Source organism: Mercenaria mercenaria, chromosome 17, assembly GCF_021730395.1.
Source record: "Mercenaria mercenaria strain notata chromosome 17, MADL_Memer_1, whole genome shotgun sequence".
NCBI lineage: Eukaryota > Metazoa > Mollusca > Bivalvia > Venerida > Veneridae > Mercenaria > Mercenaria mercenaria.
The window spans coordinates 70,208,567-70,226,482 of record NC_069377.1 but is presented as its reverse complement, the minus strand read 5'-3'; the positions used below and the strand labels follow the sequence as shown (position 1 = coordinate 70,226,482).

The window sequence follows — 17,916 nt, the reverse complement described above, 5'->3', positions numbered from 1 at the left end:
AATACAGCCTCTATCGCATACACAAAGTTTTTCTTTGATTTGACCTAGTGACCTAGTTTTTGGCCATAGATGACCCATATTCTAACCTGACCTAGATTTTGTCAAGGCAATCATTCTGACTAAATCTTATATATATCAGTGTAAAATGCAGCCCCTATTGTGTACACAAGGTTTCTTTTTTAATTTGACCTAGTGACCTACTTTTTAACCCTAGATGACCCACATTCAAACTCCACCTAGATTTCATATAGACAATCATTCTGATTAAATTTCATAAGATCTGGTGTTAAATGCAGCCCCTATCGCATACACAAGGTTTTTCTTTGATTTGACCTAGTGACCTAGTTTTTCATCCTGGATGACCCATATTCGAACTTGACCTAGATTTTATCAACGCAATCATTCTGGCCAAACTTCATGAAGATCAATTGAAAAATACAGCCTCTATCGCATACCCAAGGTTTTCCTTTGATTTGACCTAGTGACCTAGTTTTGACCCCCAGATGACCCATTTTCGAACTTGGCATAGATTTCATCAAGGTAATCATTCTGACAAAGTTTCATGAAGACCAGTTGAAAAATTCAGCCTCTATCGCATACACAAAGTTTTTCTTCGATTTGACCTAGTGACTTACTTTTTGAACCCAGGTGACCCATTTTCGAATTTGGCCTAGATTTCATCAAGGTAATCATTCTGACCAAAATTCATGAAGATCAGTTGAAAAATACAGCCTCTATCGCATACACAAGGTTTTTCTTCGATTTGACCTAGTGACCTAGTTTTTGACCCCAGATGACCCATATTTCAAATTTGGCCTAAATGTTATCAATGTTATCATTCTGACTAAATTTTGTGAAAATAAGTTGAAAAATACAGCCTCTATCGCATACACAAGCCAAATGTTGACGGACGACAGACGACAGGCGCCGGTGTAATGAAGTATTTCGACCCCCATAGAATAACGACCTCCCGGTCATTATTCTATAGAAAATGTGACTCCTTTCCTGTAAAATATTGACTCCCCTCATAAAAAAACTGACTCCCTTTGAAAACTCTATAGAATAACGCCCCCCCGGTCATTATTCTATAGCAAAACTGACCCCTCCAAGTACAATACTGACTCCCTAAAGAGGACTCCCTTCGAATCTCATAGAATAACGACCCCGGTTATTATTCTATAGAAAAAGTGACTCCTTCCATGTAAAATACTCACTGCCGAAATTACTACATTCGAACTTTCATACAATATCGATTCCCGGACATTATTCTATTTAAAAAAGTTACTCTTTCCGTGTAAAACACCGGCTCCTAAAAAGACTTTCGATGATAATATCTATTAAAAAGTGATCCCCACCAAACCTAACGGACAATTTTACTAGATCTACAACTGGTGCCGCTACTTCTATTGCTATTACTACATGTACTTCTTCTTCTTCTACTACTACTACTACTACTACTTCTACTACTACTACTACAACTGCTACTACTGATCCTACTATACCTGCTTCCACTAATACGTCTTGTACATCTACCTCTTCTTCTCCTGCTGCTGTTGTTGCTGTCACTTATTCCTCTGCTGCTGCTGCTGCTACTGCAACTGCCACTACCACTGCCACCACTACTACTACTACTACTGCTACTACTACTACTTTCTATTGTTGCCGCTACCGTACTTTACTGCCACTGCTAAGTATTGCAACTTCTATTAATACTAAGTTCTATGCTAGCAGTTTCTTGTGCAGTTTTCTTCTGAAGAATTACTTCATACCGAAGTTTGCAGGGATTATTGACACTGGTGAGTTTTGTGAACGTATTGTGAATTATTTTCCTGAAAAAAATGTATACACCAAGATACAGCGTCTAGAAATAGAATCCCTTTTCCCGTTGTGGAATGCTCTGATTTCTGTGTCAAGTGATGGTATCTGGGGCTAATGGTCAAACGGAAGGACGGACGGACGGACAAGGGCAAATCTATATCCCCCCCCCCCTCCCCCGAGTGGGGGCATAAAATGCAGCAATTAGGCCTTAGATACATGAGTTATCACTAAATTTGACCAAATGACCGGGGTCGTTTTTTTATGGGAGTCAATATTCTTCGTGAGGTTCAGTTTACTTCACTTGGGGGAGTCATAGTACTATGATCTGGAGGTCATAATACTATGACCGGGGGGTCACTTTTTCTATAGAATAATGACCGTGAGGTCATTATTCTATGGGGAACGAAATACTTCATTACACCGGCAGCCATGTCTTTAACGATGTAGAGGGTAATCTAAGAATATTTCTGTAAAATTATTTTGAAATCGAGCCAGCCATTTCAGGGATGTTTAACAAGAGGACCATGATGGTCCTGAATCGCTCACCTCTTCCCACATGACCCAGTTTTGAGTTTGATGTCGTTTTTTCTATTATTTGACATAGTGACCTAGTTTTTGAGCTCATGTGACCCAGTTTTGAACTTGACCTAGATATTATCAAGTTAAAAGTTCTGACCAATTTTCATGAAGATCCATTGACAAATATGGTCTCTAGAGAGGTCACAAGGTTTTTCTATTATTTGACCTATTGATCTAGTTTTCGAAGATACGTGACCCTGTTTTGAGCTTTACCTAGATAAAATCAAGGTTAACATTCTCACTAATTTTCATGAAGATCTCATGAAAAATATGGCCTCTAGAGAGGTCACAAGGTTTTTCTATTTTTATATCTACTGGCCTAGTTTTTGACCGCACGTGACCCAGTTTCGAAACTGATCTAGATATCATCAAGGTGAACATTCAGATCAATTTTCATGAAGCTCCATTGAAAAATATGGCCTCTAGAGAGGTCAAAAGATTTTAATAATTTTAGACCTACTGACCTAGTTTTTGACTGCAGTTGACCCAGTTTCAAACTTGACCTAGATATCATCAAGATGAACATTCAGACCAACTTTCATACAGATCCCATGAAAAGTATGGCCTCTAGAGAGGTCACAAGGTTTCTTTATTATTTGACCTACTGACCTAGTTTTTTAAGGCACGTGACCCAGTTTCAAACATGACCTAGATATCAACAAGGGAACATTCTGACCAATTTTCATGAAGATCCATTCAAGGGTATGGCCTCTAGAGAGGTCACAAGGTTTTTCTATTTCAAGACCTACTGACCTAGTTTTTGACCGCAGTTGACCCAGTTTCAAATCTGACCTATATATCACCAAGATAAACATTCAGACCAACTTTCATACAGATCCCATGAAAAATATGGCATCTAGAGAGGTCACGTTTTTTTCATTATTTGACCTACTGACCTACTTTTTGATGGCACGTGACCCACTTTCGAACTTGATCTAGATATCATCAAGATGAACATTCTGACCAGTTTTTATGGATATCCATTCACAAGTATGGCCTCTAGAGGTCACAAGGTTTTTCTATTTCTAGACCTACTGACCATGTTTTTGACCGCACATGACCCTGTTTCAAACTTGACCTAGATATCATCAAGATGAACATTCAGACCAACTTTCATACAGATCCCATGAAAATATGGCCTCTAGGGAGGTCACAAGGTTTTTCTATTATCTGACCTACTGACCAAGTTTTTGAAGGCACGTGACCCACTTTCGAACTTGACCTAGATATCATCAAGATGAACATTCAGACCAACTTCCATACAAATCCCATGAAAAATATGGCCTCTAGAGAGGTCACAAGGTTTTTCTATTATTTGACCTACTGACCTAGTTTTTGTTGGCACGTGACCCACTTTCGAACTTGATCTAGATATCATCAAGGTTAACTTTCTGACCAATTTTCATGAAGATCTCATGAAATATATGGCCTCTAGAGAGGTCACAAGGTTTTTCTATTTTTAGACCTACCGTCCTAGTTTTTGACCGCATGTGACCCAGTTTTAAACTTGACCTAGATATCATCAAGATGAACATTCAGACCTATTTTCATACAGATCCCATGAAAAATATGACCTCTAGAGAGGTCACAAGGTTTTTCTATTATTTGACCTACTGACCTAGTTTTTGAAGGCACGTGACCCAGTTTCGAACTTGACCTAGATATCATCAAGATGAACGTTCTGACCAATTTTCATGAAGATCTTTTGAAATATATGGCCTCTAGAGAGGTCACAAGGTTTTTCTATTTTTAGACCTACTGACCTAGTTTTTGAGGGCATGTGACCCAGTTTCGAACTTGACTTAGATATCGTCAAGGTGAACATTCTGACCAATTTTCATGAAGACCTTTGAAATATATGGCCTCTAGAGAGGTCACAAGGTTTTTCTATTTTTAGACCTACTGACCTAGTTTTTGATGGCATGTGACCCAGTTTCAAACTTGACCTAAATATCATCAAGATGAACATTCTGACCAACTTTCATAAAGATCCCACAAAAAATGTGACCTCTAGAGTGGTCACAAGCAAAAGTTTACGGACGCACACATGGACAGACGGACGCCGCGCGATCACAAAAGCTCACCTTGTCACTTTGTGACAGATAAGCTAATAAAAAATATACCCATCCGCAGGTGACCATGTTTTTTAATGAAACAGAATGAACTGAAGGAATCTTTGAGGGTTATTCAAGGAACATTTCATAGTCTGAAATTATTTCAAAATCGGGACAATGGTTTCTGAGATTTTTAAAGTTTTCCTTTTGGCTGCCATGGCTACCAGAATTCTACATGTCATTGAATGGCCTATATTTGAAGAAACTATTTACAAATCAATTTTTTCTTGTCAAGCGGAACTATTTATAATTAAACAATTATTTCCAATCAAGTTTGCTTGCCCGGTATAACGATGCACCTATCAAGTTTTCCTTGTCTTTCAGAACTATACACCTATCAAGTATTCCTTGTCTCGCAGTACTACCAAACAAGCTTCCATTATATTACCCCATAGAACTATTTACAGATCAACCTTTCCTTGCTTTGCAGGAATACTTACCAATCAAGATTTCTTTGCCCTGTAGAACTATTTACAATCAAATTTTCCTTGCTCAGTAGCAAGATTTACCAATCAATTTGTCCTTGTCTCGCAGAACTATGCACCAATCAAGTTTTCCTTGTCTCACAGAACTATTTACCAATCATGGTTTCATCGCTCTGTAAAACTATTTACCAATCAAGGTTTCCTTGCCTTGTAGAACTATTCACCAATCAAGTTTTCCTTGTCCCATAAAACTATTTACCAATCAAGCTTTCTTTATCTCTCAGAACTATTTACAATGCATTGGGAATGTTTACTCCTCTAAGAAAATAATACACAGGTACATTGCTGCACCTTAATATTCCTAGAAAGAACCTTAAAAGAATAATGAATAGTTATTTCAACCTTGTAAATAATTTTAATATCATATTGCTGCACACAAAAAAGAACATTTTGGAATTAAAAATTACATTCAGAAATACAATTTAATAATAAAAAGCACAAGTATACTAACAGATTTACATTATGTAAAAGCAAACGGTAAGATAAAACATTTGGAAACCATGGTTACATATTTGGTTGTAAGCAAAAGCATATATGTATAGCAAATTATAACAAATACCTGTATTCTAACAGTTGTAAAGTTCTGCAAGTCATTTAAAAAGTAATGTAACATGATGCTCAGTATCTCTCATACTAAAGGTAACTGTTTCATTCCATTCTTAAATCAAAGATAGCCTGGCCTCAAATTTCGATTTTTGCCAGACATATCACCATACACATGAACCTCTAAACAGTAACAACATTAGAGCATATTTGTTGATGGAACTGATAATTTTTTTCAACTTTTGGAAGGAAACCCAAGGGAAACATGCCGATTTCTACTTCAGACTTTCAGGCACATGCAGACACCTAAGTAAAACAATTAATTCTATGCAATTAGTGAGGTTCAGTTGATTTGAAGTCAACAATAACCACACAACTAGAAGTCACTATAATTTTACTTTTGACTAGTATATTACACAGTTCTGATACAATAAAGCACCCTGACTCACTGATATAGAATAGAATTTGGTACAAATGAGATATATGTAGTTCTGTTACTTGACTGCAAAACAACAATCACTGTTTGAATGACCCTGAAACAATAATGAACTGATTATGATAATTTGATTTAAGAACAAAACCTTTATTAACAGGTCATGTAATGGTCTTTTTTGTACTAAAATATAGGATTATTTTCTGCTTTTTTTATAAAGAAAAGTGAACAATGCATTATAAAATGTGAGGCTAGAAAACTGAGTTTTTTCAGTTACCTTACTACCCTATACAACTCATACACAATATATAAAGCAGATTAGGCCAAATCTAAAGCTGTTTAATTCCCCATTTCTGTATCAGAACTTTTTGTAAATTATTTCATCATTTTGTAAGAGCCTAAAAAAGTTATACATAGTTTCAAAGGAGTTCTGTGGTAATAAACCTTCCATGACTTTCGAAGATATCTTTAATCATTCAAACTTACCGCCTAAAGAGACTTTTCATAGGAAAATCCCTACATTAAATTCAAGCCTATGAAACTTTAAGAGAAAAAATAAACAATTTTGGAGTCAACATTAAATAAATTTACCATCCAAAGTAATATTTTATTTCCTTTATTTCAATGACCTGTAACTTTTTGTAGCACTAAGCATTATCATTAGTGTTATTTGTTAAGACATTTAAATGTCCTTTCAAAAATAGCAGAAGTTTATTTACTTTTTAAATACAATGAAAATTATATATACCGCTGAGGATTTAAGCCAATAAATTTCATAAAGCAGTACAAAAGTTACAACACTATGAAAAATACCAACTGAAAATGCATGACAGCATTACATAACAAGTCAAAAAGGACTAAATCCATGAAAAGTACCGGTAATTAGACATTAAAGTCTCAACAATATGGGCATGTCCACTTTATCTTAATGACGTATACATTACTAAGTTTCAATTGGATTTGACAGAAACTCAAGAAGAAGTTGAGTACACAAGGTGAAAATGAGCTCTAATATTGTTAAGTACAAAAATGGGCATAACACAAGAACAAATTGTGGACAATTGAGTCTCAAAATTATGTGTAAGTCCACTTCATATTAAGTACGTACAACATGTTTCCATGGCAGTGAATGGATGTTGAATGGAACTGAGTAAACAATGTACAAAAAAAAGTTGCAACATTGTCCAAAAATGGGGCATAATTTGAACAAAATAATTAGACAACAAAGTCCTGATAAAAAGCACATGTCCACTTCATGTTGATGATGTATACTCAGCTGGGTGAACTGACATATTGACAGTTCAATCACTTTATGCCTCCCAGATCTACAATACTGGCCGCATAAAAATATCCCCATCTAAATGAGACTTTCTATCATGTATCTAAAATCATTTTGTATATTCGGAAAATTAAAGTTTGTTTCTCCACCTTTCAAGTTCTGCAGCAAGATACTAATGTCAATATATTCATAAATTATTTAGAAAGAAATTAAAGAAAAGCCTTAAAACGTGAATCAAACATTCTGTAACAAAGACGGGACTAATATTCTTTCAAAATTATAGTGAGATCAAGTATGGGCATGTGTTTAGCTGTTTTCCCATCATTTTTCTTTTGTCAAATATATCTGACAAATTGTATTTATATCCATATTTAGGCCAATATTACTGTAAAACAAAAAGAACTAGAGCTGCTTCTGAAAAAAGCGCATGTCTCCCACAACTGCCTAATCATCTGAATAGTTGTATATGAGTCAACCATGCACTAAGACCTCAACTGCCTAATCATCTGAATAGTTGTATATGAGTCAACCATGCACTAAGACCTCAACTGCCTAATCATCTGAATAGTTGTATATGAGTCAACCATGCACTAAGACCTCAACTGCCTAATCATCTGAATAGTAGTATATGAGTCAACCATGCACTAAGACCTCAACTGCCTAATCATCTGAATAGTTGTATATGAGTCAACCATGCACTAAGACCTCAACTGCCTAATCATCTGAATAGTTGTATATGAGTCAACCATGCACTAAGACCTCAACTGCCTAATCATCTGAATAGTTGTATATGAGTCAACCATGCACTAAGACCTCAACTGCCTAATCATCTGAATAGTTGTATATGAGTCAACCATGCACTAAGACCTCAACTGCCTAATCATCTGAATAGCAGTATATGAGTCAACCATGCACTAAGACCTCAACTGCCTAATCATCTGAAAAGTAGTATACAAGTCATTTATGCACCATCTGAAAAGTAGTATACGAGTCATTTATGCACCAAGACCTAAGCAATTTTCGGTAATTCAAGTGCCATAATTCCGAAGTGCCTGGGCTAATTTGGCTAGTTATCGAACTTGGCCGAGGACTTATCGGCAAACACATTTTGTTCAAGTTTAGTGAAGATTTGATGAGAAATGTTCGACTGAGAGTGCGGACAAGATTTGTGACAGACGGACAGACAAACACACAGAAAGATGGACAGGAGTAAATCAATATGTCTCCCACCACACAGTGGTGTGGAAGACAAAATAACACTTCATTTACAAGGAACAATGTAAACTTTTGGAAGAGGGGGAATTTAAAATCTATCATAAAAACTAATAAAGTTAAAGTAAAAAATGTATAGTGCCCAGATCATTTCTTCTTCTAGACATTATGTATATAAACTAAAATACAAAGATACAATGTAAAGTATGCTTTACCTGTTTATTCTATTAAAATGATCCCTTAACTTCTCTGAGTGAAGTATGTAAGGATTTCTGCAAAAAATACAGGACTTTTAATGACAAAAATGTCTTATTTTAAGCTATTAAAAGATATAAACTTACTTAAATTTACTGGTTTCTAAATCTAAATGCATTAAAACATGATGCAAATACTCTGTCAAAATGTTAAGAACATGACTTGCAATACCAGTACAAAAGTACAGAATGATTGGCAAACCATTCAAATGTTACAGAGACATGACTGGCAATACCACTTTCTAACATGTTACAGAAACATGATTGGCAAAAACCACTGTTCTAAAATGTTACATAAACATGATTGGCAAAAACCACTGTTCTAACATGTTACAGAAACATGATTGGCAAAAACCACTGTTCTAAAATGTTACAGAGACATGACTTGCAATACCACTGTTCTAACATGTTAAAAAACATGATTGGCAAATATCACTGTTCTAAAATGTTAGAGACAGACTGCAATACCATGTTCAACATTTACAAAACATGATTGCAATATCAGCTAACATGTTACGTTACAGAAACATGATTGCAAATACCACTGTTCCAACATGTTACAGAAGCATGATTGGCAATACCACTGTTCTAATATGTTTCAGAAACATGATTGGCAAAAACCACTGTTCTAACATGTTACAGAAACATGATTGCAATACCATGTCTAACATGTTACAGAAACATGTGGCAAAACACTGTTCAAATGTACAGACATACTCAATATACTGTTCGAAATGTTACAGAGACATGACTTGCAATACCACTGTTCTAACATGTTACAGAAACATGATTGGCAAAAACCACTGTTCTAAAATGTTACAGACATGACTTGCAATACCACTGTTCTGAAATGTTACAGAAACATGACTTGCAATACCACTGTTCTAACATGTTACAGAAACATGATTGGCAAAAACCACTGTTCTAAAATGTTACAGACATGACTTGCAATACCACTGTTCTGAAATGTTACAGAGACATGACTTGCAATACCACTGTTCTAAAATGTTTCAGAAACATGATTTGCAATACCACTGTTCTAACATGTTACAGAAACATGATTGGCAAATATCACTGTTCTAAAATGTTAAGAGACATGACTTGCAATACCACTGTTCTAACATGTTACAGAAACATGATTGGCAAATATCAGTGCTAACATGTTACAGTTACAGAAACATGATATGCAAATACCACTGTTCCAACATGTTACAGAAGCATGATTGGCAATACCACTGTTCTAACATGTTACAGAAACATGATTGGCAAATATCACTGTTCTAACATGTTACAGAAATAAGACTGGCAAATACCACTGTTCTAACGTTACAGAAACATGATTGGCAAAAACAACTGTTCTAAAATGTTACAGAGGCATGACTTGCAATACCACTGTTCTAACATGTTTCAGAAACATGATTGGCAAAAACCACTGTTCTAAAATGTTACAGAAACATGATTGGCAATACCACTGTTCTAACATGTTACAGAAACATGATTGGCAAATATCACTGTTCTAACATGTTACAGAAACATGATTTGCAATACCACTGTTCTAACATGTTACAGAAACATGATTGGCAAATATCACTGTTCTAAAATGTTACAGAAACATGATTGGCAATACCACTGTTCTTAAATGTTACAGAAACATGACTGGCAAATACCACTGTTCTAACATGTTACAGAAACATGATTGGCAATACCACTGTTCTTAAATGTTACAGAAACATGACTGGCAAATACCACTGTTCTAAAATGTTACAGAGACAAGACTTGCAAATACCACTGTTCAAACATATTACAGAAACATGATTGGCAAACACCACTGTTCTAACATGTTACAGAAACATGATTTGCAAACACCACTGTTCTTAAGTATTACAGAAAACATGGTTTGCAAAAATCAAGGTTCTAAACAAAATATTATAGGAAACATGGTTATCTTAAAACTATCTTCTAGTATTTAATCATCAAAATTATATACTGGTTAAAAAATAGGTCTTTAAATAACACTTTTGAATAAAATGAATTCAAATAAAAATAGCTAAAAGAGCCAAGTTCTTACTGTAAAAGCAGAAATTTTCGAGAGGGTTTAATTTTCACTATATTCGCGAGGCCCTACATCTCGCGAAAATTAATCCTCGCATAAATATTCACCATTAGTATAATGGTAATTCAAGTAGGATACCATTTTTACAATTTCGCGAATATTAAACCTCGCGAACATAGTCAAAATACCAAAATCGCGAAATTTTGACCTCGCGAAAATATGTGCTTTTACAGTAAATTTTGGTTTACTCGTGTCGATAAGAAAGCAACCCATTTTTGCAGAGTGGAACTTCCTAAGTTTTATGACCATTACTGTACTTGGTTAAGTAAAAAACAATCACTTATAAAACCTGCATCATCCCTGATAGCATACAAGCCTGGGTATTCTCTATATGTTTTATAAGACAGGTGTATATTGCATCATAGTCACCAGTAACTTGGTCCTAATTTTAGATACAGATGAATGTTGCACCATGGTCTACCAGCAACTTGGTTCTAATTTTAGATACAGGTGACTGTTGCACCATGGCCTACCAGTAACTTGTTTCTAGTTTTAGATACAGGTGAATGTTGCACCATGGTCTACCAGTAACTTGGTTCTAATTTTAGATACTTATTTATTTATTTATTTGGGTTTTACGGCGCACCAAAACAAATTTTGGTTTCACATATCATTTATATCGAAATAAAAACATGAGGTATGAATTTTAGATACGGGTGACTGTTGCACCATGGTCTACCAGTAACTTGGTTCTAATTTTATATACAGGTGACTGTTGTACCATGGTCTACCAGTAACTTGGTTCTAATTTTAGATACAGGCGACTGTTGTGCCATGGTCTACCAGTAACTTGGTTCTAATTTTAGATACAGGCGACTGTTGTACCATGGTCTACCAGTAACTTGGTTCTAATTTTAGATACAGGCGACTGTTGTACCATGGTCTACCAGTAACTTGGTTCTAATTTTAGATGCAGGCAACTGTTGCACCATGGTCTATCAGCTACTTGGTTCTAATTTCAAATATAGGTATCATATGGACAATGGTATAAATGTGCAAAAAAATGTGACATATCCCACATTTAGCATCTGTCTCAGACCTAGATAAAAATGCATTTATGCTTAAGTACCTCAATGAATCAGAATAAAAAATGACTGATTAGGCATGAAGACAAGACGTGTTATCTGTTGAGCAATGTTCAACATACTGTATGTTTGCTTTTGAGGTGGTGCATAATTACTGTATTTATCTTGAGCTGTCATAATGTACTGAGTGTTCTGTTAAGCGGTGATATATATGTGTGTATCGTTGAGTTGGTTGCAAAGAGTAGTTAGCGTTTGAAGTTTTTGCATATATGTACTGTAATTGGTTATATGTTTGATAAGGGACGTGTGCCATGGTTACATAATGTACTAATTAGATGTTATGTGCTGGTTTAAGAGCTTGGTTCAATTTATGTACTGGTTTAATATTGGTTCTAACTTTAGATCAGGTGATGTTGCACATGTACAGGGATTAGTTAATTTAATAAGATCTCATTATATTGCAAAAAATGTGTATATAGATGATGACTAACGATTAAAATACTTGCATATGATATACTTCCAAAATGAGATCAAATGTAACAACTAGATGTTGCACGAAGCACAAGACTTATTGTTTGAAAGGCTGCATACTGATGTTACTGATTTAACTGGTAGCAATAGTATTTTGTTATAAGGATCTCCTATTTCGAAGTTTGATTTACCCTTAAGCAATTGCAATATTAAAAAGTTCTGCACTACATGTTCAACTAGATTTACCTGTAGCAAGCAATTTGTTAAAAGGCATGCACTACATGTTCAACTAGATTTACCTGTAGCAAGCAATTTGTTAAAAGGCCTGCACTACATGTTCAACTAGATTTACCTGTAGCAAGCAATTTGTTAAAAGGCCTGCACTACAAGTTCAACTTGATTTACCTGTAGCAAGCAATTTGTTAAAAGGCATGCACTACAAGTTCAACTAGATTTACCTGTAGCAAGCAATTTGTTAAAAGGCCACAATTGTGGGGACTGCACCTTGGTAGAACCACTGATTGTTCGTAAGCCAGCTGGATGACTTCCTAACATAAAGAATTCTACACCCAAATTAAATTTTTGAAGCCAGGCTGGTAAGGACCAAGTGACTGAATGTCACCGACATTAATTACTCAGCCATGGAGACCCCCATACATATTTCACATGTATGAAATCAAAACCTCTCTATTGTCAAATTTTAACTGAATTTAAAGTCAGATCACTCAATTTATATTTTATCTGTATAAGGTAGTTTCTAATTGCATTTACAGTCAAATTATAATAATACTTGATACCAATGTATCCGACACTTCCTAAATTCAACAGCCTTAATAGTGAAATATAATTTATACCTGATAGCTATTTTGTAACTTGTATCTGGCAAGATTGTCATATAAATAATACACTTAGATGATAAACTGATAGGCCTTTAGTCATTATACTCTAGGCTTGTTTATACATGACATAAGCTGACGATGAGTGACTAACAGAGTATTAGGAGACCACTCTCAAAATTCTAGCATCTAATTGGTTGTTTCCGGACTCAACTGAAAACAGACCAATGGCATGACTCCAATCTGAGACTGGTCTCCTTAATCTCGATTCATCACCTTAGGCCCTGAAGCAAGTTGCTCAAATGTCATTTATTGGACCTGTATTCCAGTGAATAACCTTTATTTTTATCATCCCTAACATATTAATAAATATACACAACTTAAATTTGAAACATCTGATAGTGTACATTTGAACAAATAAACTGCCTTTTTTTTAAAGGCAAAAATGTCTAGAAATGGTTTCCAAATTTACCATGTGGACAACATTTCCCATGGATAATGGGTTCAGTAACTCTTGTCTAGAACGATAAATACAAAAGGCATGGGCTATACATACAATTATAAGGTTATTTCATACGCAAAACTCCTTTTCATAACACTATAAGCCGGGTCTACAGCTATTGCTAATGAATTCAATACCTAGTTATGATTGGTGTATTTTCTCCCTAGGCCTAGTAGTGTGCTTTCTAAACATTAAACCTTAAATACCCAACCTTGCTCACTGATTCATAAATTTAACTATTTAAAGTAAGTGAATACAAAATTTCAACGATCCAGTCCCTCTTTTCGAAATAGGCACTATAAATGCATCTTAGATTCCACAACCTTCCTTCTCTTGGAAACAAAACCCCATTTTATCTGTGAATAAAATCAACAGCATGTTAGTTATCTACAATTTGTCCTCCCTCAACTAACCTAAATGCAACTCTTTTAAACCTAGTTTCATAATACAGTCTTTCTCCATTTTTTTTTTCATTAACACCCTTACAGAAACTACATTTTATTTCTTATTATAAAGACAAAATCCCTACAATAAATATTACGGGAAAAATTCATGATCCTGAAGGTTTAAAAACAATATGTCCGTCTTTAACATCTAATTGACCTTGAGCTACTGCACCATCCGCTTCTCCAGCATTTACTGATGATTCTGACTCCTGATTGGCTAGTATTATTTGTCCCGCCTGCACTTGGATTTGCGCCGGTTTTGCAACATTCTGATTGGGTGTAGTTATATCAGCAGGATTAGTTTGAGTATTTCTATTTACAGTTTCCGGGGACGATGAGTTCGAAGAATCGTCATCTAGAACTATTTGGCCATCACGAACTTTCAGCTGTTTAGGCCGACGAGGTGAGCCTACAGATCTAACATTTCGAGACTGTCTTGCGCTCTGTCTTCCAGTCTCTCGTCTACCAAGCGAGTTGGTACCATTACTATGAGCTGAACATGATGTGGTTATTGCATTTTCAGTACTATCTGTCACAATATTATAATCATTAACACTTTCACTGTGCCGCACACCTGATGTCTCAATGTTGTAATGATCATTTTCACTTGCCTCACTTCTTATATGAGACTCACTATTTTCAACAGATCTTGATTCACTTAACAACTGTATGTGTACCTCAGAATCTGGAATCTGAGAAACTCTATTCGGATTCCTATCTATTGTACTGTATTCTGGCGGAGGTGAGTGGCGACCAACTCCACCGCTCTCCGCCATTACTTCCGAGTATGTAGGCGGAGCTTGTATTCCAACAGGAAACTCTACATTTGGCACATACTGCACACCGTTATTCACATTTACAATAATATTTCCAAAATGGGTGGGGGATGGGGCGGAAATGAACGGTTCATTTTCTACAGGTTCATTTCTCTGAGTTCTTGAATTGTTTTGAGACTCACACCTGTTGCTATGACGCCTCCGTCTTTCTGCTTGCCTCAAAGCACGACGGACAGCTGCACGTTTCATCTTGATTCTAAATATCGCTATGACGATGACAGAAATGAGAAAGACAATTCCAACAGTACACGCAATAACTGTGTAGACAGTAGTCTTTAACCATATCATCTGGTTATCTTCCTCCTCTGTACTGTCGACAGGAGGAAGCTCTGTCGTTACTGAAACATAGTACAAAGACTGATAAAGTTTTAACATTCATGGGGATAAACATTTTAAGATTGTTTCAATCAACAAACTTTAATCTAAATGTACATTCATTGTATAAAGAAAATTCTTTTTTAATTTGTTTTAAGTTGTACCATATTGTACTGTGAAAACAATTTCTGAAAGCAAATATTCTGGAAATCAATTTTCAATTTTTCTCTATTTCTGCATGATTGACTCAAGGTTTCAAATTTATTTCAAGTGAACTCATTAAGACTTCAAAGACCCAAAATTTCCACGACTTACAAGCGAGTAATTACAGTTATATGTATTCCATTCAGAGAATATGTAAATAACATTATTTTCAAATAGTTTAACAATGATTAAGTAAGGAAATAAAATCTCCCAACAAACGAGTAAAATTTTCACTCATTTTATTTCAAAAAGTTGAAATCCACAAATTCATATATCACTGACGTCCAACCTCTGGGTCTCAAGATTCAACAAGGACTGGTAAACATCACTTGTATATATCTTCATTTAGGAAAACATATCTGAACAGTAAATATTTGGAACTCCTAGTTTAAGACAAGAAATCACAGAGTGATCTTGGCGCCCACCATTGAGCCATTTTTTAATGTTCCAAATTTCAAGACTAGCTCAATGTCAAAATCAAGGTCAAAGTCCATGCATGTGGTCCAAATTTGAAAGCTGTAGCTTGAGAAATGTGAAAGTAGGTACTAGATCAATTTCAAGGTCAACGTTCATTTCAGTACACAAAACTATGCATGTGCTTCAAATCTGAAGGCTGTAGCTTGAGAAATGTGAAAGTAGGTGCTAGGTAAAAATCAAGGTCAAATTTCAATTCAGAACACAAAACTATGCACGTGGTCCAAATTTGAAGCCTGTAGCTTGATAAATGTGAAAGTAAGTCACTAGGTCAAAATCAAGGTCAAATTTCATTTCGGAACACAAAACTATGCACGTGGTCCAAATTTGAAGCCTGTACCTTCAAAAATGTGAAAGTAGGCCACTAGGTCAATGTCAAGGTCAAAGTAAGTTTATTTTCGGTACACAAAGCTACATGTATGCATGTGGTTCAAATTTGAAGGCTGTAGCTACAGAAATGTGAAAGTAGGTCACTAGGTCAAGATCAAGGTCAAGGTTCACCTATCCACTCAAAATTATGCATGTGGTCCAAATTTGAATCTTGTAGGTTATGGACAAGATGTTTAAAGTTTTTCCCTATATAAACCGTGTGACCCCCAGGGCGGGGCCATATTTGACCCTTGGGGATAATTTGAATAAACTTGGTAGAGAACCACTAGATGATGCTACATTATAAATATCAAAGCCCTATGCTTTGTGGTTTTGGACAAGAAGATTTTCAAAGTTTTTCCCTATATAAGTCTATGTTAACAATGTGACCCCCAGGGCGGGGCCATATTTGATCCTAGAGAAATAATTTGAAAAATCTTAGTAGAGGAGTAGAGGACCACCAGATGATGTCACATACAAAATATCAAAGCCCTAGGCCCTGTAGTGTTGGACAAGAAGATTTTCAAATTTTTTCCCTATGTAAGTCTATGTAAACCATGTGACCCCCAGGGTGGGGCCATATTTGACCATAGAGAAATAATTAGAATAAACTTGGTAGAGGACCACTATATGATGCTACATACCAAATATCAAAGCCCTAGGCCATGTGGTTTGGACAAAAAGATTTTCAAAGTTTTTCCCTATATAAATCTATGTAAATTATGAAAATAAACGAAGGGCCATAACTCACTCAAAATTTTTTGAACCAGTCTGATTTTCAGAGGGACACAACTAGGGTATCAATACATCATTCTGACAAAGTTTGGTTAAAATTCCCCCAGTAGTTTCTGAGGTGATGCGATAACGAGAAATTGCTAACGGACGGAAGGACGGAGGGACGGAAGGACGACAGACCATGGACGCAGAGGGATTTGAATAACCCACCATCTGATGATGGTGGACTAAAAATATCTAATTCCGATTTTTTTAGTACAGTGTAACTTCCGAAAACCGAACGACCTCCGGACCAGCCTAAAAGTTCGGTTTTTGGAAGTTTCCGGAATTCAGAAGTTTGAAAGTTTGTAGGCGAAATGGACTTGGTAAAAGAGTTATGTTTTCTTACACGTAGGATGAAGGAGATTATTATCCTTTTTAATTTTACAATTTAATTAAAAGTAAATTATTAGTTAATTCATTAATTAATTACAAACATTAAGGATAATAAATACATAAATAACAAATATAAAAAGAAACAACATAATCTTAAATAATAACATTTACGCAAATATTTTCCACTTACATTTACCATTTTTGGAGTTTGGAGTTCGTCAACATTTCATTAATGTTGACAATGCAGAGTTTAATCGATGTAACTAAATGAACTAAAACACCTAAATTTCTTTCGTTCAAACACTAAAAAAGTTTTTCACACTAAGATATTTAATTTATCACGTTTTCATAATATGAATACAAATAAAAGTAATCACTGATTACTTGCTTACTTTTGCATCAAATGATCATTGTGATTATCTAGCGTGTCAAAATAAACGCGGGCTGCTGATAGATAAACAAAAGAACATGTTGACAGCGTATTTGGATTAACAGGTG

At 35.3% G+C, this 17,916-nt stretch overlaps 1 protein-coding gene and 1 long non-coding RNA gene across 2 annotated transcripts in view; both read right to left on the bottom strand.

Moving 5' to 3' along the window:
- Positions 1-5,916: 5,916 nt before the first annotated feature.
- On the bottom strand, positions 5,917-8,825 carry LOC128550143 (uncharacterized). The gene is made up of 2 exons (XR_008368130.1): positions 8,173-8,825; positions 5,917-7,740 (listed from the first exon to the last, which is right to left on the bottom strand). It is a non-coding gene; the product is annotated as an uncharacterized LOC128550143 (long non-coding RNA).
- Positions 8,826-13,050: 4,225 nt separating this feature from the next.
- The window catches only part of LOC123537041 (uncharacterized), a 34,820-nt gene continuing 29,954 nt past the window's right edge, over positions 13,051-17,916 (bottom strand). Inside the window, exon 9 of the mRNA XM_053528561.1 lies at positions 13,051-15,284. Coding sequence (XP_053384536.1) covers positions 14,215-15,284 — 1,070 coding nt within the window. The 3' untranslated portion in view covers positions 13,051-14,214. The remainder of the gene's footprint in view (positions 15,285-17,916) is intronic.